This window comes from Hippocampus bargibanti, linkage group LG16 (assembly GCF_051943395.1).
Source record: "Hippocampus bargibanti isolate YZ-2025 linkage group LG16, ASM5194339v1, whole genome shotgun sequence".
Classification (NCBI taxonomy): Eukaryota; Metazoa; Chordata; class Actinopteri; order Syngnathiformes; family Syngnathidae; genus Hippocampus; species Hippocampus bargibanti.
This window is the reverse complement of record NC_142749.1, coordinates 5606649-5633967: the sequence shown is the minus strand read 5'-3', so window position 1 is coordinate 5633967 and position 27319 is coordinate 5606649. Positions and strand designations below refer to the sequence as shown.

Below are 27319 nucleotides of genomic sequence, written 5' to 3'. Positions count from 1 at the left end.
TGTCACTTATGGTAGAACATCGGTGTCATAAACACAATTGTGGTCATTTAGACTGACTTGGGAATTTTATTTGCAACGACACAACTGATCTCATGTCAGTTTGGTTGGGAATCAAATAACTTTGCAATAAATGTCAGAAAATGTATCTTTAATTTGTCAGCACTGTGGATTCTTTTTTTTCACATTCAAAAGCTATCGCCATGACAAAAGTGTCTCATTAACTGAATATGCCTTGTGTCTGTGCATGTGTGTTGATCTAACATGTCAATATAGTGCTTTGAGATGTGGAGAGCATCGTTTAACAATGATTATCTGAGTGTTGACACCCCCCCCCCCCCCCCAAAAAAAAAAAAAAAATATTGATTTCATTAAAGACAATTCACCTGTATGTTAATGTTTCACCAGTTCTGTGATGGACTGGTGTCTAGGGGAATTCAGTTACTGTGAAATGAGTAGTCCTGCCAGAGGATGCATGTGTCAAATGCTAAAATACAAAAATGTATCCAAACATGAATGCAGTACTTAATCTGTTGTCGTGGTCAAACCCGTGCATCCAAAATTTGGTTATTCAAATTTCTGGAGCTCACTTAAAAAACAACTTCAAATGACAAAAAAAAACACTTTTTCAAATGTACTTTTATATACTGTAAAAATGACTCAGGATTCAAAGAGCTGACCAAAGGTACTGTTTTACATTGTGGCTGTTTCAACAACATAATATGCATGTCTTGGTTGCTTTTGTCAAATTTCATATCAATCCAGTGAGATTCATCATGGACATTGCAGAGTTCCACTTTATTAGCCTGAATGATGACTAAAAAAATGCATCTTTGATCATCTATGTGTGCCACTGATAGATTGTGACAGGCAACATCATTGCATTTCCTTTGGATGCCCATTCACAAGTTGTAGACAATTTCTATACAGGACATTGATGTGGAGCTTTTAGTAAAGCTTCAAATCTCCACTGACTGTGTCAATAAGCTCAGACGGACCAGGACCGATACTGAGCACCGTGCAGGATCCGGCGGGAATTTGTGTCCTGCCTGCATCTTTGATCAAGCTGACAGGCAGCCTCATTTCCTTAGCGAGATTCAGGAGTTGAACCAGAGTGTCCTCATCTGGGGCCTTCACCACAACTTTGGGCTGGCCGCAGTACTCCCACATTTTGAGGAGCTCAGGGTTCCTGCGCTGCACCTGTTTGTAGGCCGCCACTGCCGCGTGGGCGCACTGACTGGCCGCCTTTCCCTTACCCATCTTGAGGTCGCTGCGGACCACCAAGGTCATCTTGAAATTCCCGCCTTCTCCCATCACGATGCCTTCGCTTGAGCCAGAGTCCATTGAGCTGATCAGATTTTGGGGAGATGGACCCAAAAAGGTGCGCAGCTGCCAACCGACAAGGAGGCCACAGCCCAGTCCTACGGCGACACCCAAGCTAGTTGGACTTTTGAGCGTGTCCAACGGACTCTTGAGGAAGTCCATCTTAAACCTGGGACACAAACAGTGAAACATCACTTTATTAATGGAGAGTGTAGTCTTGGGGGTGGGCAACTACAGTAAAGTCTCGTTATATCGATATTCAAGGGTGTCCGAAAAAATATCGCTATAACCGGGACTATCGATATATCCGACCCTGTTTGCATGTAATTTTCTCCGTGCGTGCATAGAAATAGCATCGATATAACCGGGACTATCGATATAACGGGACTTTACTGTAGTTTTCTGTCAGAAAAAGCTTTAAACATTGACATACATGTTTCAGCAGAAGACTTTCAAAGAATTCTGCCATACTTTTTTTTTTTTTTTGGGGGGGGGGGGGGGGGGGTCATTTTCTTTTTTCAAGTTAAATACAATACGACAATAATCAAACATTCTGCTTGCAATTCATCTGAAACGACCAAAGAACTCCGTTTACATATCCAATTAATATGCCGATTTGAATTTTAAACTCATTATAGTTTATTTAAAAAAAAGATTTCTACAACTGTAGGATCAATCTCTTTTCATCAATGGATTCTCCAGCTTCGTGTTTCCTTTCAACATTTAGCTTGTAGTAGACATGCACATTCCGCTATGATGTGATCCACTGGAGAAAAGGAAGCTTTGATCCTCTCATCTTTTATCTCAAACTGCTTCATGTAACAAAGACGGTACAGAATGTGCTTAAGAATGAAGGACTATGTCGGTGTTGTTATAATCTTTGTGTTGTCATATTTGTTATTTAGGGCTTTTTTTGTTCCTTTGACTTCAAGATGGCGCCGTGAGAGTGGCTGCCTTTAGAGCAGCTCCTGTATTTTGTTTTTCTACTTCTTTCATTCCTTTCATAACTTTGCTGCTGTGATATGTAAATTTCTCCATTGCGAGACTAATAAATGAAAATTCAATCACCCCCACCGCCGAGAGTTGGTAAAATAACCATTTGCACCTGTTGAAACTGATAAAAAGCCAACAATCCATTGATAGAAAAAGCCAACAATCCTGTATTTATTTATAGAAAATAATTTGCACCCATTGAAACTGATCAAAAGCAAATAATCCTGTATTTATTTATAGAAGTAATTATCTTCTAAAATTCTGATACAGGTACGTATATTGCTTTGCGGTCGTGTGTCCTGATAAACAAGGATGTACACTCAACTTGGCTTTGTATTACATACCTGCTGATGACGATTAAAGACGGTGATGAAAAGCTGTTTTCGATGATTTCCTGAGATCAATTTTTACAGGGTCAGTAAATCATTGTTTAGATATTTTACTGAGTTAAATTACTGCGTGGCACTGGGCAGAAACGGGACGTTATGTGTATTCCCAAAAATAACTCGGCATCATAAGTAAGTTTTACCTTGCCCTTTACAAGGTATTTTGTCCCCCCTTGTGTAAGAGTTGCATCTCCTCCTAGACCTAGAGGCACAGCCAGCGACAAAAAATAGTAATCGTCCTGACTTTTATGACGTTTTAATCGGTTCCGGTATTTGGGGACACGGAATTGAAAGCAACGAAGGAGCTCGTGCGGTGTGAATTCCGGTCAGGTGAACGCATCAGTCGAAGTGGTGGCTTTCATGGCTCAGCGGGGAAAAAAACACGCATGCAGTCGCTATCTGGCTGTTTTCAGTCTTCTTGAATTCGAAATTTATTCTCTATTTTTTTACCGTCCGCCAATGCGCATTCACGTGAGGTCCCTACAACGGGTCAATTTAGGTGCAGAACGACTCTAGTTGGAAAGATAACGTTGGCGCCGAGCAACAATTCGTCAGTCGCACATCGGTGTTTATGACAATGGCGGTGACGCTCGATTCGCGCGTTTGGCATAATGCAAAAAGCGCTTTCATGATCATTTACTCACAAAGGGTTTCAAAAGTTGCTCACTCAATGCTGCTCAACGTGCCGAGCAAAAGCTGCTTCTTCCTCACTTTTTGAATTGTACAAAAGTATGGTTGCGCCACCTGGCGAATTGGAATTGGCAATCCTCTTTTCTCATAATCGGAGACAGACAACCAATCAGTTGACATATCATTATTCGGTACACTGTACCTGTTCGAACTACGTCCTGGGCGTGCAAAGTTAACAAACGGCTAGTTGTTAGTTACATCCTAATTTTTTCGCTCGGTTTTTGCGTCCTAAACGTAAGCGGGGGTATAGAAACCAGGGAGCTGGACCAAGTAAGAATAAAAAAACTTACTTTCCTACGGAATGGGATTTTTTTTTCATTGTCATTTTCAAAGTGCGTTTGTCTGGTCTGCCATCTAGCGTATTGTCGAGTTACTTACCATTTCCAAAAACGCTGTTTTGTTGGCAAGCCTTTTGAAACACGTCACACACAAATAGCAACCTTATCACCATAATAAATACTCAAAACAGCTTTACACAAAGTCTTTGTACTACATATTACTTCTAGTTGTTGTGATTAATTGCGTGCTATGGGTAAGTTCATCCAATTCTACAAGTAAACTACGAGTGTCTGCTTCTGTTATTTATTTTTGTTTATTTTTTTCCAGCACCATTTTAAATGACATATGTTTACTCCTGTTGACTTGCTACCCAATTACCATTGATGTGTCATGGTTTTTCGTTTTGTGAAATGTGTGTCTATGTGAAAACCACCGAGAACTGATGTCACAGAACTACTCCTGGGCAATTTATCTGCTTATTTATAGAGCTTTAATTAGACTGTCTGCAATGTTGTTTGTGCCATCCAAATATGAACATTTTGTCTTGTTTAATGTTTTCTTGCATGCTGCACCATTTCAATGTCCCTCCCAATGGAAAACATGAATTTTTTGGGTGTGTGTGTGTCTGTTTGTGCCATATCTCCACCATCGCCACACCCTGAACTCTTAAGACGCAGGCCATTGCTCCAAATGCATAGTGAGCCTATTTTGCCACAGTAATAGTTTGTATAACATTTCAAACCTACTGATTTATCTCACAACTAAATTATTGTGCTATGTCTTTTTTTTATAATTCTTTAAGTGTCCCATACTTATCTTTTTGAACAATGTAAACTTTCAGTCACCCATTAAAACTTTTTATGTTTATGTGTCCTGGATTCTCTCTCTCTCTCTCTCTCTCTCTCTCTCTCTCTCTCTCTCTCTCTCTCTCTCTCTCTCTCTCTCTCTCTCTCTCTCTCCCTCCTTCTTCCTCTCTCCCTCTGTCTCCCTCTCTACCTCTCTCTCTCTGTCTCTCTCTTTCTCGAGTTACTCAACAGGTCTGAGTTGTTTTGGTCGAAAGCAGTTGCGCAATCAAGAGTTGGAGGAGCGCTATGTCTCACACACGCACGTTCACATGGATCTGTTTTCAATGCGCAGACAGTTATTAAGAGTTGAAACATTGGATGATACGGAGCCCCTAAGGGGACATCGAAGAAAAAAAAAAAAAACTTTGCGAGATCTCGCAAAACTTTGCGTTCCCTCGCAAAACTTTGCGTTCCCTCGCAATACTTTGCGTTCCCTCGCAAAAGTTTGCGTTCCCTCGCAAAACTTTGCGTTCCCTCGCAATACTTTGCGTTCCCTCGCAATACTTTGCATTCTCTCGCAAAGATTGCGAGATCTCGCAATCTTTTTTAAAAAAATGTGCGTTCCTGTACTTCCGGGTCAGCTTGGCTCAGGTAGACGGTCGCGCGCGCTGCTTATTGAGAGAAGGCAACAACTCGGCGCATCATGGAGGAAGACTTGGAACACTTCTTGCAGTCAAGAAACGTCCCTCACGTGGACATTGCACGTATGAAAAGCGACAAGGTGGGCATACAGCTACAAAGTCTGATGTAATAAGCAAAACAAGAGAAACATGGACATTTTTTTTCGAAGTAGTATTGGTAGTAGGTCAATAAAGTGAAAGTGAAGCTAACATTTCTATCTACTCTACCTGTACTGTTAATTCTATTTTAATAATGAGGTTATTAACACAATTTAAAATCGATATTACAGTTAGTAATTGGGCTGCCGCTACCTAATATACTATTCTCGTGTAATACTGAATACAAATAATGATGACTGTAGTGTCCCATCACTCATGTGAATATGTTAAATGTATTAAAAGTTATTGATAATTAAATAAACATGTCAAGTATTTATTCTCACAATTTATCTTTGCAGGTTGACATGGCAGTAATTGCTATGATGACCGAAGAGCAAATGGGCAAATATATCACTTCTTATGGTGATCGAATAGCTGTCCTTTGCTTTTGTCATCAGAAAATGTCCAGTGGTGATAATGAACTGCTCCTCCAAAAATTAAGAGGCAAAATAAGATCAAGGAAAAAAGGTGTAATGGCTGAGACTTCGGGAGTACTCCAAAACCATGTTGATGGGATGGCAAGACATAACAATGTTTCTGCAGAAAAGACTCAAAGGAAGATTTATGGCAACGATTACCATCAAGTGAGGACAAGCAAAGGTGGAGGAACAAGGTATGCCATCCTGGAAAAAAACAGCAACTGTCGCTCAAATTTTGGAGCTGGGAAAAGGGCTATTTTTCCCAGGTGGAAGCTCAACCAAAGGACCTGTTGAAGACTTTACTTTTGAGGTCTGTGATTTCAAAAGAAACCACATTGCTTTAGATGAAACAATTGGCAGACTCTATGAAAAAAACAAATTGAAACTGTTAAGATTTTACATTGGCACAAAAGAAAATACTCCAACATCTCATTTGGATGAATGCAGTGAAGCTCATTCATCTGTCACCAACATGGTGGGAGAAAGTGCGCAATTGATTGATTGACTCTCTTATGTCTACACACACATCAGTTTAGGAGCATTTCATTATTTGTACTTTGAGATGTAAAACATCTGTCATGGTCAACCTTGCGTAGGGCAGTCTACAGTTGTATTTTCCATTTGTCTCTACAATTGATTTCATGGTTATTATTCATTCATTCCATTTTCCATATCACTTATTCTCCTAATGGTTTCGGATATGGTGCCACTTTCAGTTTGACCTAAAGGTTTGAAGTTGATATGTCATGTAATGTTGCAAATATTTGCACTGTTCAAACAAAAGCAATTCTTTTTGTACTTGATATTGTATTCCATTTATATGTTTGTGATTGCTGTTCATACCAATTTGTCAATGTTAATAAAATTTGTTCCAAATAATTCATGTTTTTTTTAAACACAAGACACCACCTGCTGACGAAATTGAAGAGTGACAATTATGTTATCATTTACAGGCAAGTGATTGTGTACTGGGGTGCAGGAATACTATTCAGATCCACATTGGTTAAGTATCTGTGGTTAAAATCAGCAACCAAGACAGTATATTTATTGACACCCAGAATGATTTGACAAATGAACATTTCATATTGATCAAATATGCTTTCCTTATACAGTAACAAAAACAGCAGACAAAAAATGATTTAAATTGTTATTGCTATATATTATTCGTCCTCAAATGTATCCCAATAATCCATTTAAAGTGAAGTGATAAAAGAAATGATGAACAAAGGGTTGAAGAAATGGCAATGGTCGTCGGATTCAGCCTTCATTAAATGTTACTTCGAACCAGTTGAGGAGCCATAAAATGGTTTCACCCAAACACACACCAAAAAATATATGGTTATTGCTTTGAGTAATTCATGTTTAAATTTTAATGTAATATAATTCCAGTATGACTGGTATACGGAAACAAAAATGCTTTCACCAAAGGTTAATGTCTCTGACCCCTGAAAACATCATGCTTCTAATTTAGAGTTGCAGTAGGGGCCTATCTGAGGTGCAAGTACAAGTTCACAGCTTGATACGGCTCTTTTGGTGGCATCAGACCAGACTGGGCTATTAAGGAAGCACACAATACAAATACATTCGGATCACAAGGCATAGTTAAACGGAAGACACACTGGCTTTTGCATAGTTGAACTTGTTCATTGTCAACTGTGGAGAGGAAGTCCCTTGTGCCATAAAGTTCAGGTAAAGAATACATCACGTTGGGCCGACCACTGGGGACATTTATGTTCTTTGAGGGCCTGATGAGATGGCTGTTCCAAACACGGGCAGTATCATCCAACTCATCCTGTTGAGAATAATATCAGAATCAGAATCATCTTTTTTTGCCAAGTATGTAGTACACACAAGGAAATTGTCTCCTGTAGCTGCACTAGTCTCATCAAAAAATGGAGGCACTATACAGTTCTATTGGGGTTACTTTTTAGAGAGTTAATTGCTTGAGGGAAGAAGTTGTTTAAATGCCTGCTGGATTTGGTGTGATATACAGACAGATTTAGGAAGAGTTGCACAGTCATAGCAGCTCTTATGAGCAAGAAATTATAGAATTAGACTGCTTTTCTCTCCCTGCTCCCTCCTTTCTACCTTAAACTCGTCACTCATGTTTACTACTCTGCCCATCCCCACTTTTCCTTCATCTTTTCCTTGATCATTTCACCTTCACCCTATGTCCCCACACACACAGACCACTATCTTCTTTCCACTATCCGATTATTTACCTTCTTTTGTGTCCCATCAACACCCTCTCAAATACAAAAATACATATTTCATAAATGGAGCTACAGAATATATGAACTCACCTGAATAAGTCCCATGCAACAAAATTGCAGGATGCTTTTGTCCAGAAATCCACCATCAAAGAAGCCATTGTCTCTGAGGTCTTTGAAGAGTGATAACCAGAATTCCATGCATTGGCTGCGAAGAAACCCCCACCAATATTCAATTCTTTGATTGGCGGTGCTGGCTCCATCCAAGTAACTGTCAAGGGTGCTGCCTGGCGGTATGGGCACCAGGAAACGCTGGAAGCCTTTAACATGACCATTTTCAGTCCCCAAATCAGCTCGAACGATTCGAGGACAACCTCCCAAACGGTGCACAACTTCAATGTAGTAACCTCCAATTAACTTCGGGTCACTACTTGTTGTGTAGGCATCGAGCCACATTATTTTCCTTGAAAAGCCATCAATAGCCCCATTGATGCAAATTCCAAACGGTTTCAGTTTGTCATATGAATCCATATGCCAAATAAAATTCGGCCCTTTCGAGAAGTAGTTTCGTCGTCTCAGACGTCTTGCTTGCCTTAAAGACACTCCTCTCGGATCCAACTCTTTCAGGACCAGACGAACATCCTCTTTCCTGACAAGAAGCCCATGTTCTCTGCACTTACTGTACATCCACCTGTAACCGTGTAGTTGTCCGGAATTCTGCAACTGGTTGTGAATAAAGTCAACCAAGACGCCCAAGTCATCGAACGTTTTTCGGCGAAATAGTCCACTTTTGTTCACCACTCGCTTCAAATGTCTTTCACTTATTAGTAAGCCGTGTTTAATCTCAAGAACGGATTTTATATCTTTGTATTTCAAGCCAATTTTAAAGTAAAACTGGATTAAAGGAACGAAAGGGTGAAAAAGGCTCCATGTTTGTTGTTTTCGGTTACACTGACGATGAACCGGAAGTACATGTACGCGTATTTTTTAAAAAAAGATTGCGAGATCTCGCATTCTTTGCAAGATCTCGCAAAGAATGCGAGATCTCGCAAAGAATGCGAGATCTCGCAAAAGTATTGCGAGGGAACGCAAAGTATTGCGAGGGAACGCAAAGTTTTGCGAGGGAACGCAAAGTTTTGCGAGATCTCGCAAAGTTTTTTTTTTTTTTCTCCGAGGTCCCCTTAGGGGCTCCGTAGGATGAAGCACAGAAACTAAATTTGGATATTCGTGTGTTTGGTGTGCACAAGTCCACTTGAGTGAAATAAATAACTTATTTCTTCTTGTCAACCGTTCGAGTGGTGGCATGTTTGAAATGCCAGGAGCATGCTCCAAAGACACGCCTTTGCAAGAACAAATGTGATTCCAATGTTTGTGTATAGCCCACTCGTGATAACACAAAATAAACAAAATTACAATTACAATGAGTGACGAAATCATTAAAACATTGTCCTGGTTCCGATACAATTGTAGAAACAGTGTTTCACGGATATTAATTATATTTTTACACCTGCTAATAATAATTGCAGATTTCCAACAACTCAATACGGAAGTGGTAGTGCTTAGGCGGTGTTCAGAATCAGAATCAGAAAACCTTTATTCGTCCCACAATGGGGAAATTTGCAGTCCACAGCAGCAATTGAAAGGGGATGAGGTGGGAGGGGGTGAAAGGATAGAAAACAAGATATTCTAAGCATAACAAAATAAAAATGTCAACTGTATACTGTGCAAATGTAAAAGCGCAAAACCGTTGCATAAAAAACTGTATTATCAAGAAATGCATATTGGTATATTGCATCAACCCATATTTACAAGTGTCCAATTTTTTTTCACGTGATCATTGAGAATTGCAAAGCCTGACAGCAGTCGGTAGTGTCGTGATCTGGTTGGCGACCAACGGGTGGCGCTGTCGGCCCCGCCTGCACGTGCACAGGTGCTGGTCGTCCCGATCAGATTGGCGACCAACGGGGAGCGACGTCAGCCCTGCAGCAGCCTCGCAGGTGCTGGTCGTTTTAATTACTGACACTTAAAAGGACACCCGGCACGACCATCCGCTGTCGGTTCATTGTTTGCTGCATGTTTGTTGCATGTTTTGTCTGCAATCGCATGCATTGTATGCTGTGCATGTGTTTGTTTAACCTTGGTGGACTTTTACTTTTGGTCTTCTTTTGATACTTTGTATTTTTTTCTGTTCAGATGATTTTGATGTTTTACATTTTGTTCCTGCTGACCTTTATTTTAATACAATCTGTCAAACAACCTCCTGCTCCCTCCTGCCTGCTTCTTGGGATCCGCACCCGCCATCACTACCTCGCAAAATGTGACGGAATGAACCGACCAACCATCGGATCCCGTAGCGGCTCAGGACTGGTCTCGTTTCCCCGGTGCCGGGCAGTTCACACCCACGTCGGCGTCTGGCCGAGACCTGGTCCCATGCGGCCGTCCGGGGTGCCACTCTGCGCCTGGCAGTTCGACGTCCGCGTTGAGCCATGCGTCGTCGCGTGAACGTGCGAGAGGGATCGCACTCACGCCCACGACGATCCGTGCCGCGTCTTCGTCCACCCCAGTCCGAGTCCCGTTCCCATCAGGCCACCGCCCGTCGTATGCTGGAGAGGCAGCGGTTGCCGTCTCCACCATTGTTCCCTGGCGAGTGGACCTTTTGGGAGACTGTTGGGACTTCTGCAAGCAGCCCCTTGAAGGGGGGTACTGTCATGATCTGGTTGGCGACCAACGGGGGGCGCTGTCGGCCCCGCCTGCAGCCTCGCAGGTGCTGGTCATTTTAATCAGTGACACTTAAAAGGAGTGCCGGCACGACCATCCGGTGTCGATTCATTGTTTGTTGCATGCTTTGTCTGCAATAGCATGCATTGTATGCTGTGCATGTGTTTGTTTAACCTTGGCGGACTTTTACTCTTGGTTTTCTTTTGATACTTTTTTCTGTTCAGATCATTTTGATGTTTTACATTTTGTTCCTGCTGACCTTTATTTTAATACAATTTGTCAAACAACCTCCTGCTCCCTCCTGCCTGCTTTTTGGGATCCGCACCCACCATCGCCACCTCGCAAAACGTGACAGGTAGGAGCGAGCGGCGGTACCTCTCCTTCTTGCAGCGCGGGTGTAATAGTCTCTGGCTGTAGGAGCTACCCAGTGCTGTCAGGGTGGGCAGGAGGGCTTGGGAGAGGCTGTCCATCATAGCTATTAGTTTAGCTAGCATCCGTCTGTTGCCCACCTTCTCCAGACAGTCCAAGGAGCAGCGCAGGACAGAACTGACCCTCTTGACAAGGCGCTCCAGTCTTTTCCTGTCCCGGGTGGTGATGCTGCCTGACCAGCAGACAATTCCATAGTGGATGGCTGAAGCCACCACAGAGTCATAGAAAGTCTTTAGGTGACCCCTGAACTCCAAAAGACCTCAGTTTCCTGAGTAGGAAGAGGCGACTCTGTCCCTTTTTGATTAGGGCATCCGTGTTTGTAGTCCAGTCCAGTTTATTGTTCAGAGTAACACCCAGGTACTTGTAGGAGGTCACCCTCTTAATGTCCGAACCCTGGATGTTCAATGGTGCAGGTGAGGATTGTTTCCTGCAGAAGTCCACCACCGTTGATCTGGAGGTGATTCTGCTGGCACCAGTCCACGAAGTCCTTTGTCAGTCCCCTGTACTCCCTATCGTCTCCCTCTGTAATGAGGCCGACAATAGCTGAGTCATCAGAGAACTTCTGAAAGTGGCAGGTTGGGGTGTTGTAGTTGTAGTGCGAGGTGTAGAGGGTGAACAGGAATGGAGCCAGGACTGTCCCCTGCGGCGCTCTGGTGCTGCAGAGAAGCCTGTCCGACTCACACAGTTCTTTATCCTCACGTACTGTGGCCTGTTTGTGAGGTAATCTGTAATCCAGAATGTGAGGTGATGGTCGACTCCGGCATGCCACAGCTTGTCCCCCAGTAGGTTTGGCTGGATGGTGTTGAAGGCAATGGAGAAATCGAAGAACGTGATCCTCACCGTGCTCCCGGCATTCTCCAGGTGCAGTAACGCCGAGTGGAGGAGGTAGATGATGGCATCCTCCACACCGATGCTGGGCTGGTAGGCAAACTGTAGCGGGTCCAGCGATGAGCTTGCCAGCGGTCGCAGGTGGGCGAGGACGAGTCTCTCCAGCGCCACCGATCTGTAGCTGTTGAGCTCCTTTGTGTTGGCAATCTTGGGCACTGGGACCAGGCATGACGTTTTCCACAGCTGTGGAACTCTGCCCAGCTTCAGGCTCAGGTTGAACAAGTGCTGGACAATGACACACACAGGAACTGATGTCATCCGGACCTGCTGCCTTCCTCACTTCCATCCTCCTCAGTTGGTTCCTCACCTGCGCAGTTGTGACAGACAGGCTGTTACGTCCGCCGGCGACAGTGGAAGCTGACGAGTTGGAACGTAGTAATTGGGGGTGGATCGCTATGCAGGTGACAGAGGCGTTGGTGCTGGCAGATGATTTATTAACAAAAAGCGCGGGTCCGATACAACGCGGACCCGGAAACAACTTGTTGAACAAAAAGTGACAAACAGCAAGGCTAGTGGGTGAGCGGGGACCACCCGCCCAACCTCACTAGGGAGAAGAAAAATAAAAGGGCACACAAGGGTGCAAAACAGCATACGATACAGGGCGTACAAACCGACACGATCATAGCTAATAAATTCCTCGGGCGAAGCAACTCAGGTACTGAAAACACGTTCGAAGTACAGGCAAGGCGCTAGGCGTAGTTTCTTCCAACGCTGAGTAAGTGCCAGCGTCCGGTTTAAATGTCCAACAGTCAGTGATGAGGGAATTGACAGCAGCTGGCGGACGTCGGGAGCGGAGGCCCCGCCCAGCTGTCAACTCGCTCATGACACAGGCAGGAACTAGGAGGTAGAGTGGCGGCTGAGGGTGTGGCAACGGATCTGCACGGCCTTCAGTTCCTCTCTGTTGCCCGACACAAAAGCGTTGTTCACATTATTGTCATGTCAACCTGACACTTTCAGAGAGAAAGTCTAGTCAAAGATTGTCTTAATATGTGTGCACCAATTCATCAAAACATTCTAACGTTGCGTTTGTAGAATTCACTCGTTTTATGTATCTTGGTCCTTGTTTTTGACTGCAAGTGACCTCACAGCACCCCCGCGCCTGAACCCCGGAAGCCGTGACTGGTCGTTACCTTTTGGCTCCGAACCGGTAGGACATGAATGTAATTAAAATTCCACTCAACTCCTTTCCGCTTTTTGGGTCATCGACCATTTCTTAAATATGACATGCAAATATCTTCTCTATACATAAAACGACGTTTTATCATGTATTTGGCAACGTGTGGTCTTGTTGTGCCCCCTTCCATTATTTAACTTGCCAATCCCTTTTCTCTGTGATACTGTACCTGCTTCCATTTATTCTTTGCAAGTGGGAATAATGGGCAGTATGAGTGGTTTTTCCAAGGACATCTCGAAATGGTCAAGACAACCTTAAAATGATCAGTGTAAACATAAAATAGCAGCTCCTCAAAGGACTTTATAAAAGCAAAAGCCCTGCCCTCTACGCTGCTTTTAAAACTAAGCAAAAGGTACATGAGACACCAGCGGTCTGCTTCTGAAGCCCGCCAGATGGAAAAACGTGCAGGCGATCCATATCTGGATCGGACTCTGAATGTATACATGACTGACACGTCCACCAGATGGTGAGCGACTTCACATCATTGTCAAGACTCCCTACCTTGCTGTCCACTCCCGAGCGACCTGTTGTGAGCAGTCCCAGAAAACATGGACAGACACGTGTTGTTCCAGACGAGGTGAACTTGTTAAAAGAACTCATTGCTAGTGCTTTTCTTTAAGTTTAGTTTTTACAGAATATTTTCAACAGCTGTTAGTAAAACAGTTAGAAAGAGGGAGACCGAGTAAATAATTCAGTGGGATTTGGTTTATTTTTCTTTCTGCATAAGGTTTTACCAAGCACCTTGTTCAACCCAGGAAGCTTCAGTGAATCTGAGTTTGACCACAAAAACCCAAGTTGAACCCTTCCACTCACAGCGTGTTATTACAGTTCCAACTCTGAGGATGAAAGCTCATTGGGACACGTCCAACCCATCTGTCCTCAAAATCCCAATGTTGGTTTAAGTTAGATTGAGATTTCATTTGACTTTAATCGAATCAAATTTGAAACATGAAGCATCAAGTGGACATCTGTGGTGATAGTTGTAATTCAGCCACGCACACTGTACAATGATGTGACGTCATCTTACATAGGTGTTTCCATTTTATGACATTGAAGACTGTTTCCTGATATCCTCAAAATATTTCTATCTCCTCCCACCTCGCTACTCTGGTGATATGAAATGGGGAAAAAACAGCCATATAAACAGGTTGAATTCCATAATCATTGTTCCACGTAATGCAGACCTTGGATTTAAAAGACATTTGGGAACAAAGAATGGAGACTGAGTTAAAGAAATGAGTTGGCAGTGATTGGCACTATTTGCAAATGTTAAGGAAATGAGTTGACTGAGTATTTATCCACAGTTTACATCTACTTAGCGGGTGTAGTTATATGAGTCAGAATAAGCATCTATTTACCCAGTACACACAATACACTTCCATGAAACCTGATACTGTAGTTCACGCTTTATTGCTTTTATTGCAAATCCATCGTGGTGATATGTCAAGGGAACTATGTGAAATGTCAAAATTATTATCCGACTTGAAAACTGCGCCAGATTAATGTGAGTATGAAACAAAGGAAGAATGTAACCCTTACAGAGACACCGGTCACTACAGTGGACAACTTCTCCTGTTATTAGGTTACAGGTTCTTATTGTCAATCCATGAAAGGGTTATTACTGATTGACAAAAATGTTTGTGTTGTTAGCCTTTCATAAGCGCATACTTGGCAGGAAAAAAATCCTCAACAAACTCATGCCCAGTAACAGAAAGAAAATGTGACCTTGGTGATCTTGGTGCTGTCAACTTGCAAGACCTTCTTTCTCTCTCTTTGTTTAGTCTTTGTCATTAAATATTTAATTCTGCACAGAAGAGGAATCTGAGGACACTCTTATCGTTTTCCTGTCATTACCCTTCATCTGGCATGCTGATCAGACTTGAAATTTTCCATTCCAAACAGATGCTGTTGGAGGTTAGCAGACTGAAGAAAATTCACTGGGTGATCAAGAAGTCTTGTATTTTCCACATTATAAGGCACTTCGGAGTATAAGGTTCAATTAATGGCCTATTTTGAAAGAGTTTTCATATATACTGTAGGGTGCACCACATACATTATCAGGCGTATAGAATAGAAACCACAAGAGTGGCTGCAGTTGCTTTATTCGCCCACTTGATGGTGCTAGGCTAAATGTAATGCAACACAATACAATAATGTTTTATTTATATAGAGCAGTGGTTTTAGACCTCGGTTTGTTCAAACCCGGGAGGTTCTATGAATCGGTCTCAAGGGTTCGACGGAGCGTCTGCCATGGAGGTAAAGACTAACCCAACTCAACATGTCAATTAGTTATGACATGCCTGCATGGACATCACTGGCGGTAGATGATCACATGACTTTGCTTATCCCAATCAGTCTTCTTTTCCTTTTGGCTTTTCCCTTTAAGGGGTCGCCACAGCGGATCGGTGTCCTCTTATCTTCAGAGGTTTGATTCCTATTCTTGTTCTGGCCAAGCTTTTACGTCGGATGCCCTTCCTGACACAACCCTATGTATTTATCCAGGCTTGGGACCGGCACAATAAGACACTGGCTTGTGTCCCCTTGTGACTACAGAACAAGCAACTCTATGAACTTAATAAAGATGAAGATGCTCAGGAAAAGTCTCCCAAACACAAAATGGTCATCTGCACAACACAGATGCTTGAACAGTCGTAAAATAAATTCACACCTACTGTAGTACGACGACAGATATCCTTGGGTCTTGAGTAAGCAATTACTGAAGCTGCTGGCACATAATTACTGAATGACGTGCCAGCAGCTATTACTTTTTGTTATGCATTGCTTATCCAAATCAGTTCTGTAAGATATTTAGTTGTATTTAGTATATTGTATATTTAGTAGTGAACATGTGAATGTCGCGAAAGTACATTGTAAAAATTTTAAAGACAATTGTCTTTGGATTTGGATTAGGAGTTACCTTTATTAGTCCCGCAGTGGAGAAATGTATATTTCACAGCAGCAAAGTTATGAAAGGAATAGAAAAGGAAAGGAAGAAGTAGAAAAACAATATACGGAGCTGCTGTAAAGGCAGCCACTCTCGCGGTGCCATCTCGAAGTCAAAACAACAAAACCAATATAACAAATCATGTAACGCAACACAAATGACACGGTCATTCAATCTTAAGCACATTCTGCACTCTTTTTGTTGAATGAAACAGTTCTAGATGAAAGTGGAGAGGATCAAAGTGTCTTTTTCACCAGTGGATCAGGGACGTTATGGTGGAATGTGCACGGCTGCTACAAGCTAAATGTTGAAAGCAATCACGAAGCTGTAGCATCCATTGACGAACAGACATTGTCCAGTCCCATGTAAATCCGCTTCAATCCCAAACCACGACAGTTCCACATACGCATTGGCGATCTGCTATGCATCTATCAAGCCGCAGACTGTCCTACAGCATCGACTTTTCCGCTGAACAAAGCGGGGTGGTGAAAATGCTGCCCATTAGAGGCACAAAAAAGCACAATCCTCCCAGAGCTGTCCAACGATGACAGTCAAATGGCAGCGTCATTCCTTCCAATCAAAAACAGCGCTGACATATTAGTGTTGCCGAAAAGACGCACAAATATTTACTTTTCTGTTAAATGCGATTTCTATGTCTTTAATTTGTAAAAAGTCACATTTTTGTTTTTCACCAACAAAGGTATTGGTGAATATGCATATGAACTGTTTTTGTTCGGTACCTCTAAAAAGGTGAGGAACCACTGATCTAAAGCTTTTACAGTCGCTGTGGTTAACATTTAAAATACTCCGAAATCAGAATATTGATCCAGTGCCTCAGATTGTAAAGCGGACTATTGGCTTTTGAGAAATTGTAATGTTTTTAGGTGTGCCTTATACTCATGGAAATGCAGTGTTTTCCAACACTGCGGTGCTCCTGGGAAGGTCCGTGTATGCCCGCGCTTGGGGAGGCCCCTTACTGTGTGATGACAACGTGTTCATTCTGCAAACGACAAAAGGATGCGGTGAGCCACAAGCGTTACGAGCAGCTAGCTCTCGAAAGGAGGACCTGCTCTTCAACAACATTGAAAAGCACACGGCTCTCCGCGTGCTTCTCACGGATATGTGAGCTCATGTTACGGGTTATTCAAGTGCATTGAACACATACGTTGTCATTCGGGTATACAATTTCAAAAAAACACGTGTGCAAGCTGAAGGTTACATGCTGTTCTGATTTGAGGCTCCAAAGTTGTTTTGCTTCTAATGTAATTTCGGACAATGGTTGTTGAAACAAAGTCGGTCTTTGCAGGGTTGTTTTTGATAAATCACCATTGAATACATAATGACAAATTCCAGTGTTGACGTTTGCTGATCACAATGTTGGAGCATAGCCATTTTAGAACAGTGGACAGCTTATCACATTGTCATGCTAAGTGGTGTATAAAAGGGTCACATTTTCTTATATATTCATATTTTGATTTTGGACATGATTGAATAAAAACATAGACCAAGAGGGCTAAAGCTGAGGCCCAAAATGACGACCTACAACAGGGGTGTCAAAGTCATTTTTTGCCGCGGGCCACATTGTAGTTATGGTTTCCTCTCGAGGGCCGTTATGAATTTGGGGAACCCATTAGAATGTTTAAATCCCTTCAAATATTACATATAGAGCACACAGCAAATTAATGAATAACTCGTTTTCAAATCTGAAGTCAAGAATAATGACTTTTATTGTGGTTGACATCCAAAAATATGAAATTTTGGCTCAGATTTTAGCAACCATCATGGAATTTAACAAGTTTGATTTGCTTTCGAGGGCCTAAAAAAATGATGTGGCAGGCCGGATTTGGCCCGCGGGCCTTGACTTTGACACCTGTGACCTACAACGACTCGTATCATTTTAAGAACAGTTCAAAAGATTCATGGTCTTGACTGCATAGTGTCCTGGTAGTTTCTCTCTTCTCTTTAGAACTTTACATAGTCCTCTGTTTGTGTGGTTGTGTAATAATGTCGACTTTCTCGGTGCATTCAAAACATATCCGGGTTGGCGGCTGCGCCTGTGCTTGAAATAAATAAACATATCATATGTCAACATATGTGCCTTATTGCTAACGACATTCTCGCTGATGAAGTAAATGGGCCAAAACTAAGACGTCATTTTGGCATTCTCTAAAAAAACCATGAGTGGCTGCCTTTACAGCAGGTCATGTATGTTTTTCTACTTCTTCCTTTCCTTTCCTCTCCCTTTCATGACTTTGCTGGTGTGAAATTTAAATTTCTCCACTGGGATACTAATAAAGGCTAATCCAATCCAATCCAATGACATGATTTTTGAAAAACAATTCTTGAATAGTATACACTTTCCCCTCTATGGAGATGTGGATTGTCTTATTGGACGATTTGTGTATTATGCTATATTTGCTTTTTGCTGCCATTTTAACAGTGTGTATCTGTCTTTGTTGGGATTAGTTTATTTATTTTTGAATTTTATTTTATTTTATTTTTTTTTTGTGTGATTTTGTCTTCCTGCTTTGGTTTTCTCCACTTTTTGTCATCAGGTGCCTTGTGTCAACCAATCAGCTCCATCAACCTTGAATGCCTTGTCCAGGTGTTCTTTGTTAGCTCGTCAGTTGGATTAAGTTTCTTGGGTTCTGTCAGTCATATTGTTTCACTGCAAAGTTTTGTTTCTGTTGCAGTCGTGTTTTATTTCCCGTTGTGGTGTTTTAGTTCCTGATGTTTTGTTGTTACTTTGAATGTTAATTTTTTTCAAGGCTTTGTTAATGCCTTTCAATTTAGTTTTTTAGTGTTTTGTTGAAAATTTTGTTTCATCCACCCTGCATCTCCTGCCTGCCTGACTACTGTTTGGGTCCTCTACCAACATGCTCAGGTTCAGGTGAGTGTTTACACTTGACCACTGAAGTCACAATCGCACAGCAAGTCAACATTCAAGACTTCCTTTTATTTACAGAATAAAGTTAAATACCATCTCATCAAATATCATCTCATTCACTGCCAGATATGCAAAAATGTGTCCACTGCAGTGCCATGTTTTTTTGTTGTTGTCAAATTGCCGGACCCACACAATATTGAGTTTTAGGACTACATTAACATTCAATGCAGCAAAGGAAACTTTAGACACTTTTCTTTCATCAGAAAAAAAGAGTTAATTCCTAAATTGGATTGGATTTTTCTTTATTAGTCTCGCAGTGGAGAAATTTACATTTCACAGCAGCAAAGTTATGAAAGTTAGATGGGTCTGGAGTAATATGAGGTGCAAGTGGGGGCGGCTGTACAAAAGCCAAATGCTGCCCCCTTGTGGAAGGGAAAAACATTGCAAGAGGTCTGACCAGCGCTTTATTGGCAAGTAAAAAATACCAAAAATTCAGGAATGGCGCTCCACGCCATGTTTTCAGTTCCCGAATGAATTTGGGAATGGCAGTCAATGAGAGACTGAAAGTGTGGTTCCATCATTTAGAGCATAGGTTTCAAAGTCAAGGCCCAGGGGCCAAATCTGGCCTGCCACATCATTTTATTTGGCCCGTGAAATCAAATCAAGCACGTCAACTGCCATGTTGGTTGCTATACGGTCCAAACCCAAATTTGAAATTGTTGCACGCAAACCACAATAACAGTCATTATTCTTGACTTCAGATTTTAAAACTTTATTTATTAATTTGTTGTGTGTTCTATGTGTAATTTGCGGAGGACATGAACCATTCTAATGGTTTCCCCACATTCATAGCGGCCTTCAAGAGGAAACTGTAACTACAATGTGGCCAGCGGCAAAAAAGAAAATTCTGACACCCCTGATTTAGATTGAACATTTCCATTTGTCTCACTTGGTTGTTGACATGCAAATGAAGAAGTGCTGACCAGGTCATAATAGAGTTTAGGGTACAGTGAAGTTATGCTTGGCTGTGTTTTTCTTTTACAAGCCAAACTAAATTATCATAGACGTTTGAATGACAGCTTCATTATAAACCTTCCCGCTGGCCGTGACCACTTTTTCCTGTTGTTCCTGCCGCAAGCTGTTGCTCTTTGCAACCTGCCGCTATGTTACCCCCTCCTTCCCTTGACACGGGCTAGAGGGTTGCGCAATGGCCTCCCGGTGACCACACGCTTATTGTTGGCATGCCACTTCCCAGTAGCCATCCACCAGAGACCCTGGATACGTTGTTTTTTTGTTTTGTTTTGCTTGGTTTCCCGGGAAGTTTAGCTTCTCCTGTTCAGAGCCCATATCCACAACGTCACCTAGTGCCACTTCCATGGAGAAAGAAGCAATGATAGGGTTCCATGAGAGGGATGAGGCAATGAGAGATTTTTTTTTTTTTTTTTGCTTGTGTTCTAATGACTTCATGGGATGTGAAATATAATCTGCACGCAGACGGAATAATGGAGCTGTTCTTGTGTCAGTGTGCTGAACACTCTTACCCGACGGCCCTGTCCTCTGTCCTCTAAACTCAACAACAACAACCGCTGTCTCCTAAGGTCTCTCTCTCACTCCCTTTTCTCCACCACTCACTTGCCCTCTCCCACCCTTTCAAGGACGTTTGGTACACTTTCACTCCTCTACCTTCTCTCACTCCTCCGACTCTGTCCCTCCCTTTCTCTCTGTTGTACCCCCCCCCCCCCCACCCTTCGTCTTGTCTTCCTTGTTTTGCTCACACTCTGATAGCGTGTCCCTGCCATGTGTTGACTATTGCCTCTCTCTGGCCTCTGCAGTATGCGCTCAACTTGGGGAGGAAGGCACCGTTGGGTGGGCCTCGGCATCCTCTCCTTTGGGGGTGGGGGGTGTTTGCACGACCTGACTCCAGCTCACTTGGTAAGGCAAACGTTTTTCCTGACTGTCTCCTTGCAAGGTTGTGAACTGCTTGTATGATGTTATTCACTTGCCTCTGTGTGTCAATGAGTGATTTTGCTGCTGTGACGCAGCTTATTAAAAGGTCCCGATGGTGTTGTTGGGAAAAGCTTTTGGCACGGCTTCGTGCGTGCGTGTGTTTGAGAGTGGGGGGCACACATTGTGGCTGCACTGTTTTGACAGGCCGTCCTACAACAATCGCACTCGCTGACCCCTCCGAATGAATGCGCACGAGGATAAAATGACTCTCCCCCACCACCACCACCACCCGTCACTCACTCACCCTCCTTTCTGTGTTCACCACCCCCCTCATTCTGAATCCCCTGAGATGTTTTTGCTCTTTAGAACCAAGGAGGTCCGCACTGTTAATTCGATCGAATTGAGCAAAGACATCTGCTTGTGTTTAGTACTCTGGCTCCATCTGTCATCAAAGCCATCAGGCGCACGTCTTCTTGTCTGTTAGACCTGAGCTGAAACCACAACATGCCCCGCTGCTTGTTGCTGCATTGAAACACCAACAAATTCCCTCCCACATGCAATGAGTTGAGCCCTGCTCACTTTTTGAGAGCCATTTTATAAAGATTGATGTCGCCATCTTGTGGGTGTTGTTATTACTGCAGGTGTCGGTGTCATTGGGTTCATAATGAAACTCAGTGCTCCTTGCTTGGTCGCCTCGTGCATTTTTTTATGAATTGGGCTGTTTTCGAAGGAACCCTTTTCGTTTGATCCATCAATTGATTATGTTTATCTAGATATTTTATCGCGTTTTATTTCACCTCAACGTTTAATACATATCCACATATATGCTTGATATTGATTTGACACTTTGAAACATCTCGGCTATTTATAGATGGCGGAAGTCGGTGTTTGTATATATTAAACTGGTTAAATTTACTAAAATCATTTATGGGTTCGATGATTTAATCAGGCAATTTTTTTTCAAAGCAGGTGTGGGTGGATTCCAGATTTGTTTCCGATTTAATAATTCTGTCATTTGATGATTAATAAAAATAACCTGCATTGCTTGGATGTAACTACTGTAGTTTAGTATTCGGCATCAGTTTCAGGTCGACAGGAGATCTAAGAACATGCAGACAAGCTAGGAAAAGCTGAGTTACATTAATGCCTTTCAGACAGCTTTTATTGGGGAACTTTCAGAGATTATTACAAATATATAGAGTGTATATATTTGTGAATTGATTTTTGAAATAATCTACTTCATAATACGACGTGAAAAGGTTTCAAATTATAGGTATCATGTACTGGATGATTTTCAGTATAATTTACAGTGCTAGTCATTGTATGGCGGGTCATTATCGTTTCCCAAGTCGTCAGTAGAGGACGCCAGAGATCTTTAAATGAATGTTGAGAAAAACAACACTCAATCACCATGGCAACTGAATCTTGTACAGCTAACACAGGTCATTCTGTAACCTGTTCTTATTCAGTGTGGTATGTTTTTATATTTTGTGAGGAAAAGTTATTTGCATCCAGTGGTGGCACAATAGTCTGCACTGACAATGCAATCAATGTTGTAACTACACAATAGTTACAGTAATAATTGTCCAATGTTATATATTTTCACAACTACTAAAGCCCTTGAGGTTGTCCTTGACTGACAACCTTCTTTTAAAACTTACAGGTAGTTGTTGTCCTGCGATGTTAGCCATCTACTAACATTGTTTGGAATTATTCTATTTTATCACACTTTTTTAAAGGACCTTGACATTTCTCATACACGTTTTCAAACATACAAAATGTTTGACACCCCTACACAAAAAAAATCAAGTTTGATACAAGTCTAATTTTATGGTGGTTCTTATGAAGCCTGACACTTAGAATGCTGAATTTGTCACACATCTAACCCCAATAAATCTGACTGACCCACATTTAAATAGACTTGACCATTCTTTTTCCAAATTGGTTGACTTGACACATATGTTGGCGGTAGCATGGTTGCTTATCAAACACGTAAACCTTGCTGCTGTGAAATGTAAATTTCTCCACTCCGAGACTAATAAAGGCTAATCCAATCCAATTACCGATTTACTCCAAGACCCGTACTTAGATTTCTCCGCTAGAGGGAGTTGCATACCGTGTACAGTACTGTATCACCAAAGTGAAGTCTGTGCATCCTGCTGAGACTGCGAGGGATCATTGTAGACGGGCAGAACTGGTTCTTGGAAAGAGATAAAAACCACGCCGCTCATGCATAGCGAGAGAAAAAAAAATCACCCTTCTTGGCACAACAAGTGTATTTTAGAACGTTACTGAGTGGCGAATGCTAAATTCAAAGACTTTGAAACACATTAAAATACAGAATGAGCACTGCAGTGATCTTGTTTCATTTGTTTCACGTTTTTCCCCCTTTCAATAGCTTATTGATCCTTGTCATGGGTGAAAATGAAGAACTATTTGAAAAGTTAACAGAGTGATGGTAATTGTGGCGTGAATTTGTTGTGATTGAAAAGAACACATGATGCATACAATCTAAAGTTCGATTTCTTTTTTTCTGCAGATTTTTTTTTGTCCAATGAAAATGAATTCACTCTTAAGGATCAAAGGAAAATAGTAGGAGTGTAACGAGTCATTGAAACATTTCAACTCTCAAATCTGCATCATCGCAGAGTTTGGTCACGGTAATGGCAAAATCCATTGTGAGACTAAAGAGGTTAATCTATTGTAATTAATCCTTTGTATGTTTATTTTTTTCATATTTACTTTTGGCACTGACAGCACAGAGAGTGGGCAAAAATGGTGTAAAGTTAAAATGATTACTGGCAGCTCATTGTCAAATTACATTTTGTAAAGTTACAAAAATTAAATGTCTGCAAGAAGGCCCATATATGAAAATAAAAACATATTTTCGTTGCAAAATGACTCATTTTCTAAACAACAAATCTAAAAGAATAGAAATTGTGAACTAAAAAGCAAAAATCAAATTGGGGCTTGACTGAATGGTTACCTCTCCAGAAATAGCTAACTCAATAACTAACTTCATGTTCAGCATGTCTCAGCATTCTCATTTTATCTGACTGGCGTGTGCTGTCCATTGTAAAATTCCATAAACAAACACCTACTTGAAACGTAGCAGTTTTGTTTTTGAAACGTGACTCATTCTGCATGCCGCACCGATCTCAAGTGAATTTTCCACTTGCCCTTTTTTGTGACTCACTTGACTTGATGCAATTGCTTCCCAACTCTTAGCCCCAAGGCTTCTCTACAGCAGAACACGCGTCCGTTTAACAATTACAATTGAATTGCGAAGATGTGCCATTGTCGCCATCTTTACTTGAATATATATCATCGGTCGAGGATTTTACACACTGACATTTGGGAGATTTCTACATTGGGATGAGAATGACATACCCAACCACAAATATTTCTGCTTTCCTGAAAAAAAAACAAAGACAAGATCAACTGCTATCGTTCATGTTTTAAACTATTTTCCGTCTTGTTAGGAATCTATCCAAAGTTTTTGTAACTTACTCATCTCCGGTAGGATTATATCCACAAATACCAAAGGGATTTGTCAATGGCGAGCACTCCCTATGTACTGTATGTAATGCACGTACTAACGTATTGGATTAATGGCTTCTCAAATGTAACATCTAAACCATCCCTGGCATGTGTCTGACTCGCCGTCTATTCCGGCGGTCCTGGCGTACACACAAATCCACAAACACACACACTCACATGAGAGAAAGTGAACAAAAAAAGGTAAAGACTTTGCTTTTTTATGGTGCACAAGATGGTTGATGGTTTCATCAAGATTTGGCGAAAACATGCCATCAACCAAGGCTTGGTTTTTGTCTGTTGGTTCCTACTGTCTTCGGAAGTCATTATTGGAATGAACTTTCGTCATCTATTTAAAAAAAAACAAACTAATAAAATAAAATCATTACATTGTTGACAATTGTATTATTTAATGAAAGGCTGGGTGCCACATGGAGCGCTCGCCTGGGAAACATTGTTTATGCAACTGTATTTTTAGAGCACTTTAAAAACAACCACTGCTGTGCACAAAGTGCTGTACATGGAGCAAAATTAATTCATAAAAACAACAAGACACTGGAAAGCCCCAAAACGGTAACATTAAAAATCTAATCTCATGCTGAGTCAAAAGCCAAATAATACAAATGCGTTTTAAGAGGAGTTGTAAAGATATACGCAAAGGGGGCTTTGCTTAACATTCAGCAGGAGGTCATTCTCAGCTCAGAGACCGTGATGCCATTTCAAGATTTGAAAACTAATAGCATAATAAACAATAATACTCTGCAATGTTCACTTACAATGGCTTGCTTATTTGACAAAAAATCCCCCCACCATGCAGCCGGGCTTAAAAATCATGTTGTTTTCCATTTTTTAGGTTTATTATTAACTCTTTCATGCACCAATAATGATGAACCCTAACCTGATAACACAATATTACAGTATGTTCACTGTAGTAACTGCCCTCAAAGGGTTAAAAAAAAAGTTTAAGACTTGATGAAAGAGGTAGGAAACTCCCATAATGGAACCAAGTGGGGAAACACCTGAGCTATTGACATGCATGGTGCACTTTTACAACACAATTGACAAGAATTAGTAACTTTGGAAATAAAAATGGATGGGAAACACAACAAACTCACATCTTAACAGGTATTACAACCAGTGTCTTTATCAAGAAGTACTTTTTACTTAACTCATTCACTGCCAGATGAAGGGCAAATATGTGTTCACTCCTGCTCCAGAGTTTTTGTCATTTTTACTCAAATTGCAGGACCCACATAATATTGAGGTTCAGGACTACATAAACATTCAATGCAGTGTAAAAAAAACCTTAGACTCTCTTCTATCATCAGAAAAAAAGAGTTAGTTCCTAAGTTATATTGGTCTGGGGTAATATGAAGTGTAAGTGGGGGTGGCTGTACAAAAGGCAAATGCTGCCCGGTTGTGGAAGGGAAAAAACATTGACAGAGGTCTGACCAGCGCTTTATCGGCATCCCTCGCAAGAAAAAACAAAACCCGAACAAATTCATTGGATTGGATTGAATGTACCTTTATTCGTCTCACAGTGGAGAAATGTACATTTCACAGCAGCAAAGTGTAAAGTAATTATAAAAGAGGACAGAGCGCTAAAAACAGAAGTCTATAGGAAGGCTACGCACACTGACCAATACTTACTTTTCGATTCTAACCACCCTTTACAACACAAACTAGGAGTTATCAGAACCCTCCAGCATAGGGCTAAACTAATACCAACAAGCATTGAAGGTAGAGAAAAGGAGTCAAAATATATCAGGAGAGCACTCACAAACTGGGTACCCTCAGTGGTCATTTAACAAATGTCAGAAAGAAAGGAGAGGGAATGAAACCAAAAATTCTGAAGATACAAAAAGGAGAGGAGTAGCAGTACTTTACATTGCAGGAGTTTCTGAAAACTACAAAGAGTCCTTTGGCAACACCAAATTCCTACTTATTTCAAACCAATAAACACTTTCAGGCAAAAATTAGTGCATCCAAAAGATAGGCTACCAAATGAAAAACAAATTAATGTAGTTTATTCAATACATGGATGGTTTGAAAGGGCAGTAAAAGACGTGATTTTCATAAAACAACTAAATCCTTCATTAAACTGGTTTGGTGGGGTGAGGTTCAATTTGGATCGTTCATGCAATAGCCTTCTTAGCCAACATAGGATTAGTAATACAGATGAGGTGATACCGGTCGAAGTGGGGCAATCAGGCCAGTCGTTAGTCAGAACGACAGGAACTATCAGTGGAGCAGCTGCAGGGAGTAGTCCTCTGCTCCCCCCAACCTGAGAGCAGTAGGGATATATATAGGGCCTAAACTACCAGTAAGACTTTAGTTTGCTGACAAAGTTTCTTGGATAAGAAGCGAAACGTCCGACACCTTCAAAGAAGTACAGATGACGGCTGAAGAAACCTTTTCATCGATGGACCACTCCTGTACGACTGAGAGCTTACACAGACCCACCCACTTGATTGACACTACCTTCTCAGCTCCTTGGTGAAGTTTTTTGGCCTGCAAAGCCTTCTCTGCTGGCCTAAAAATATCTGAATCACGGACTGATGTTATATTTTGTCCATGAATTCTTAAATAATTCCAAATTGTTTTTCCCATTCCTTTCATTACTTTTCGCCTGTTGCGCTGCTTTCAGACATGTGGTTTTGTATTTAATCATTTAACCAATCACATTTCAGCCATCATTTGTTACCAGGGTCAGATATCTATCTGTACCTTCACAATCAGTTCTCCAGGCCCTGAAGCATCAAATGTGTCCATCAAACTCTTGCTTTAATAAATCAGATTTCAAGTTGGCAATCCAAAAGGGGTACCAACACCTTCTTGAAGGTGATGGTCAACTTCAGAGTTTTCACAAACTAT

The 27319-nt window shown here is 41.5% G+C and overlaps 2 protein-coding genes across 4 annotated transcripts in view; one reads left to right on the top strand and one right to left on the bottom strand.

Moving 5' to 3' along the window:
* Positions 1-293: 293 nt before the first annotated feature.
* Positions 294-3425, bottom strand: ptrh2 (peptidyl-tRNA hydrolase 2). Of its 2 annotated transcripts, XM_089017795.1 has the most exons (3): positions 3344-3393; positions 2658-2707; positions 294-1489 (listed from the first exon to the last, which is right to left on the bottom strand). In XM_089017795.1, the coding sequence occupies exon 3, from the start codon at positions 1480-1482 to the stop codon at positions 946-948; it is 537 nt and encodes a 178-aa protein (XP_088873921.1). In that variant the 5' UTR covers positions 1483-1489; positions 2658-2707; positions 3344-3393; the 3' UTR covers positions 294-945. The 2 variants fall into 2 exon arrangements, with proteins under 2 accessions (XP_088873921.1, XP_088873919.1); XM_089017793.1 differs by lacking the exon at positions 2658-2707 and having other exon boundaries at positions 3344-3425.
* Positions 3426-20740: 17315 nt separating this feature from the next.
* Positions 20741-27319, top strand: part of rps6kb1a (ribosomal protein S6 kinase B1a) — an 88204-nt gene continuing 81625 nt past the window's right edge. For both annotated transcript variants that reach the window (XM_089016898.1, XM_089016897.1), the window contains exon 1: positions 20741-20893. The gene's annotated coding sequence lies outside the window, so the exon portion shown is untranslated. The remainder of the gene's footprint in view (positions 20894-27319) is intronic.

Bases quoted from the DNA above. Each gene is read 5' to 3' on its own strand.
- ptrh2 (XM_089017793.1), bottom strand. From the start codon at position 1,482: ATGGACTTCCTCAAGAGTCCGTTGGACACGCTCAAAAGTCCAACTAGC.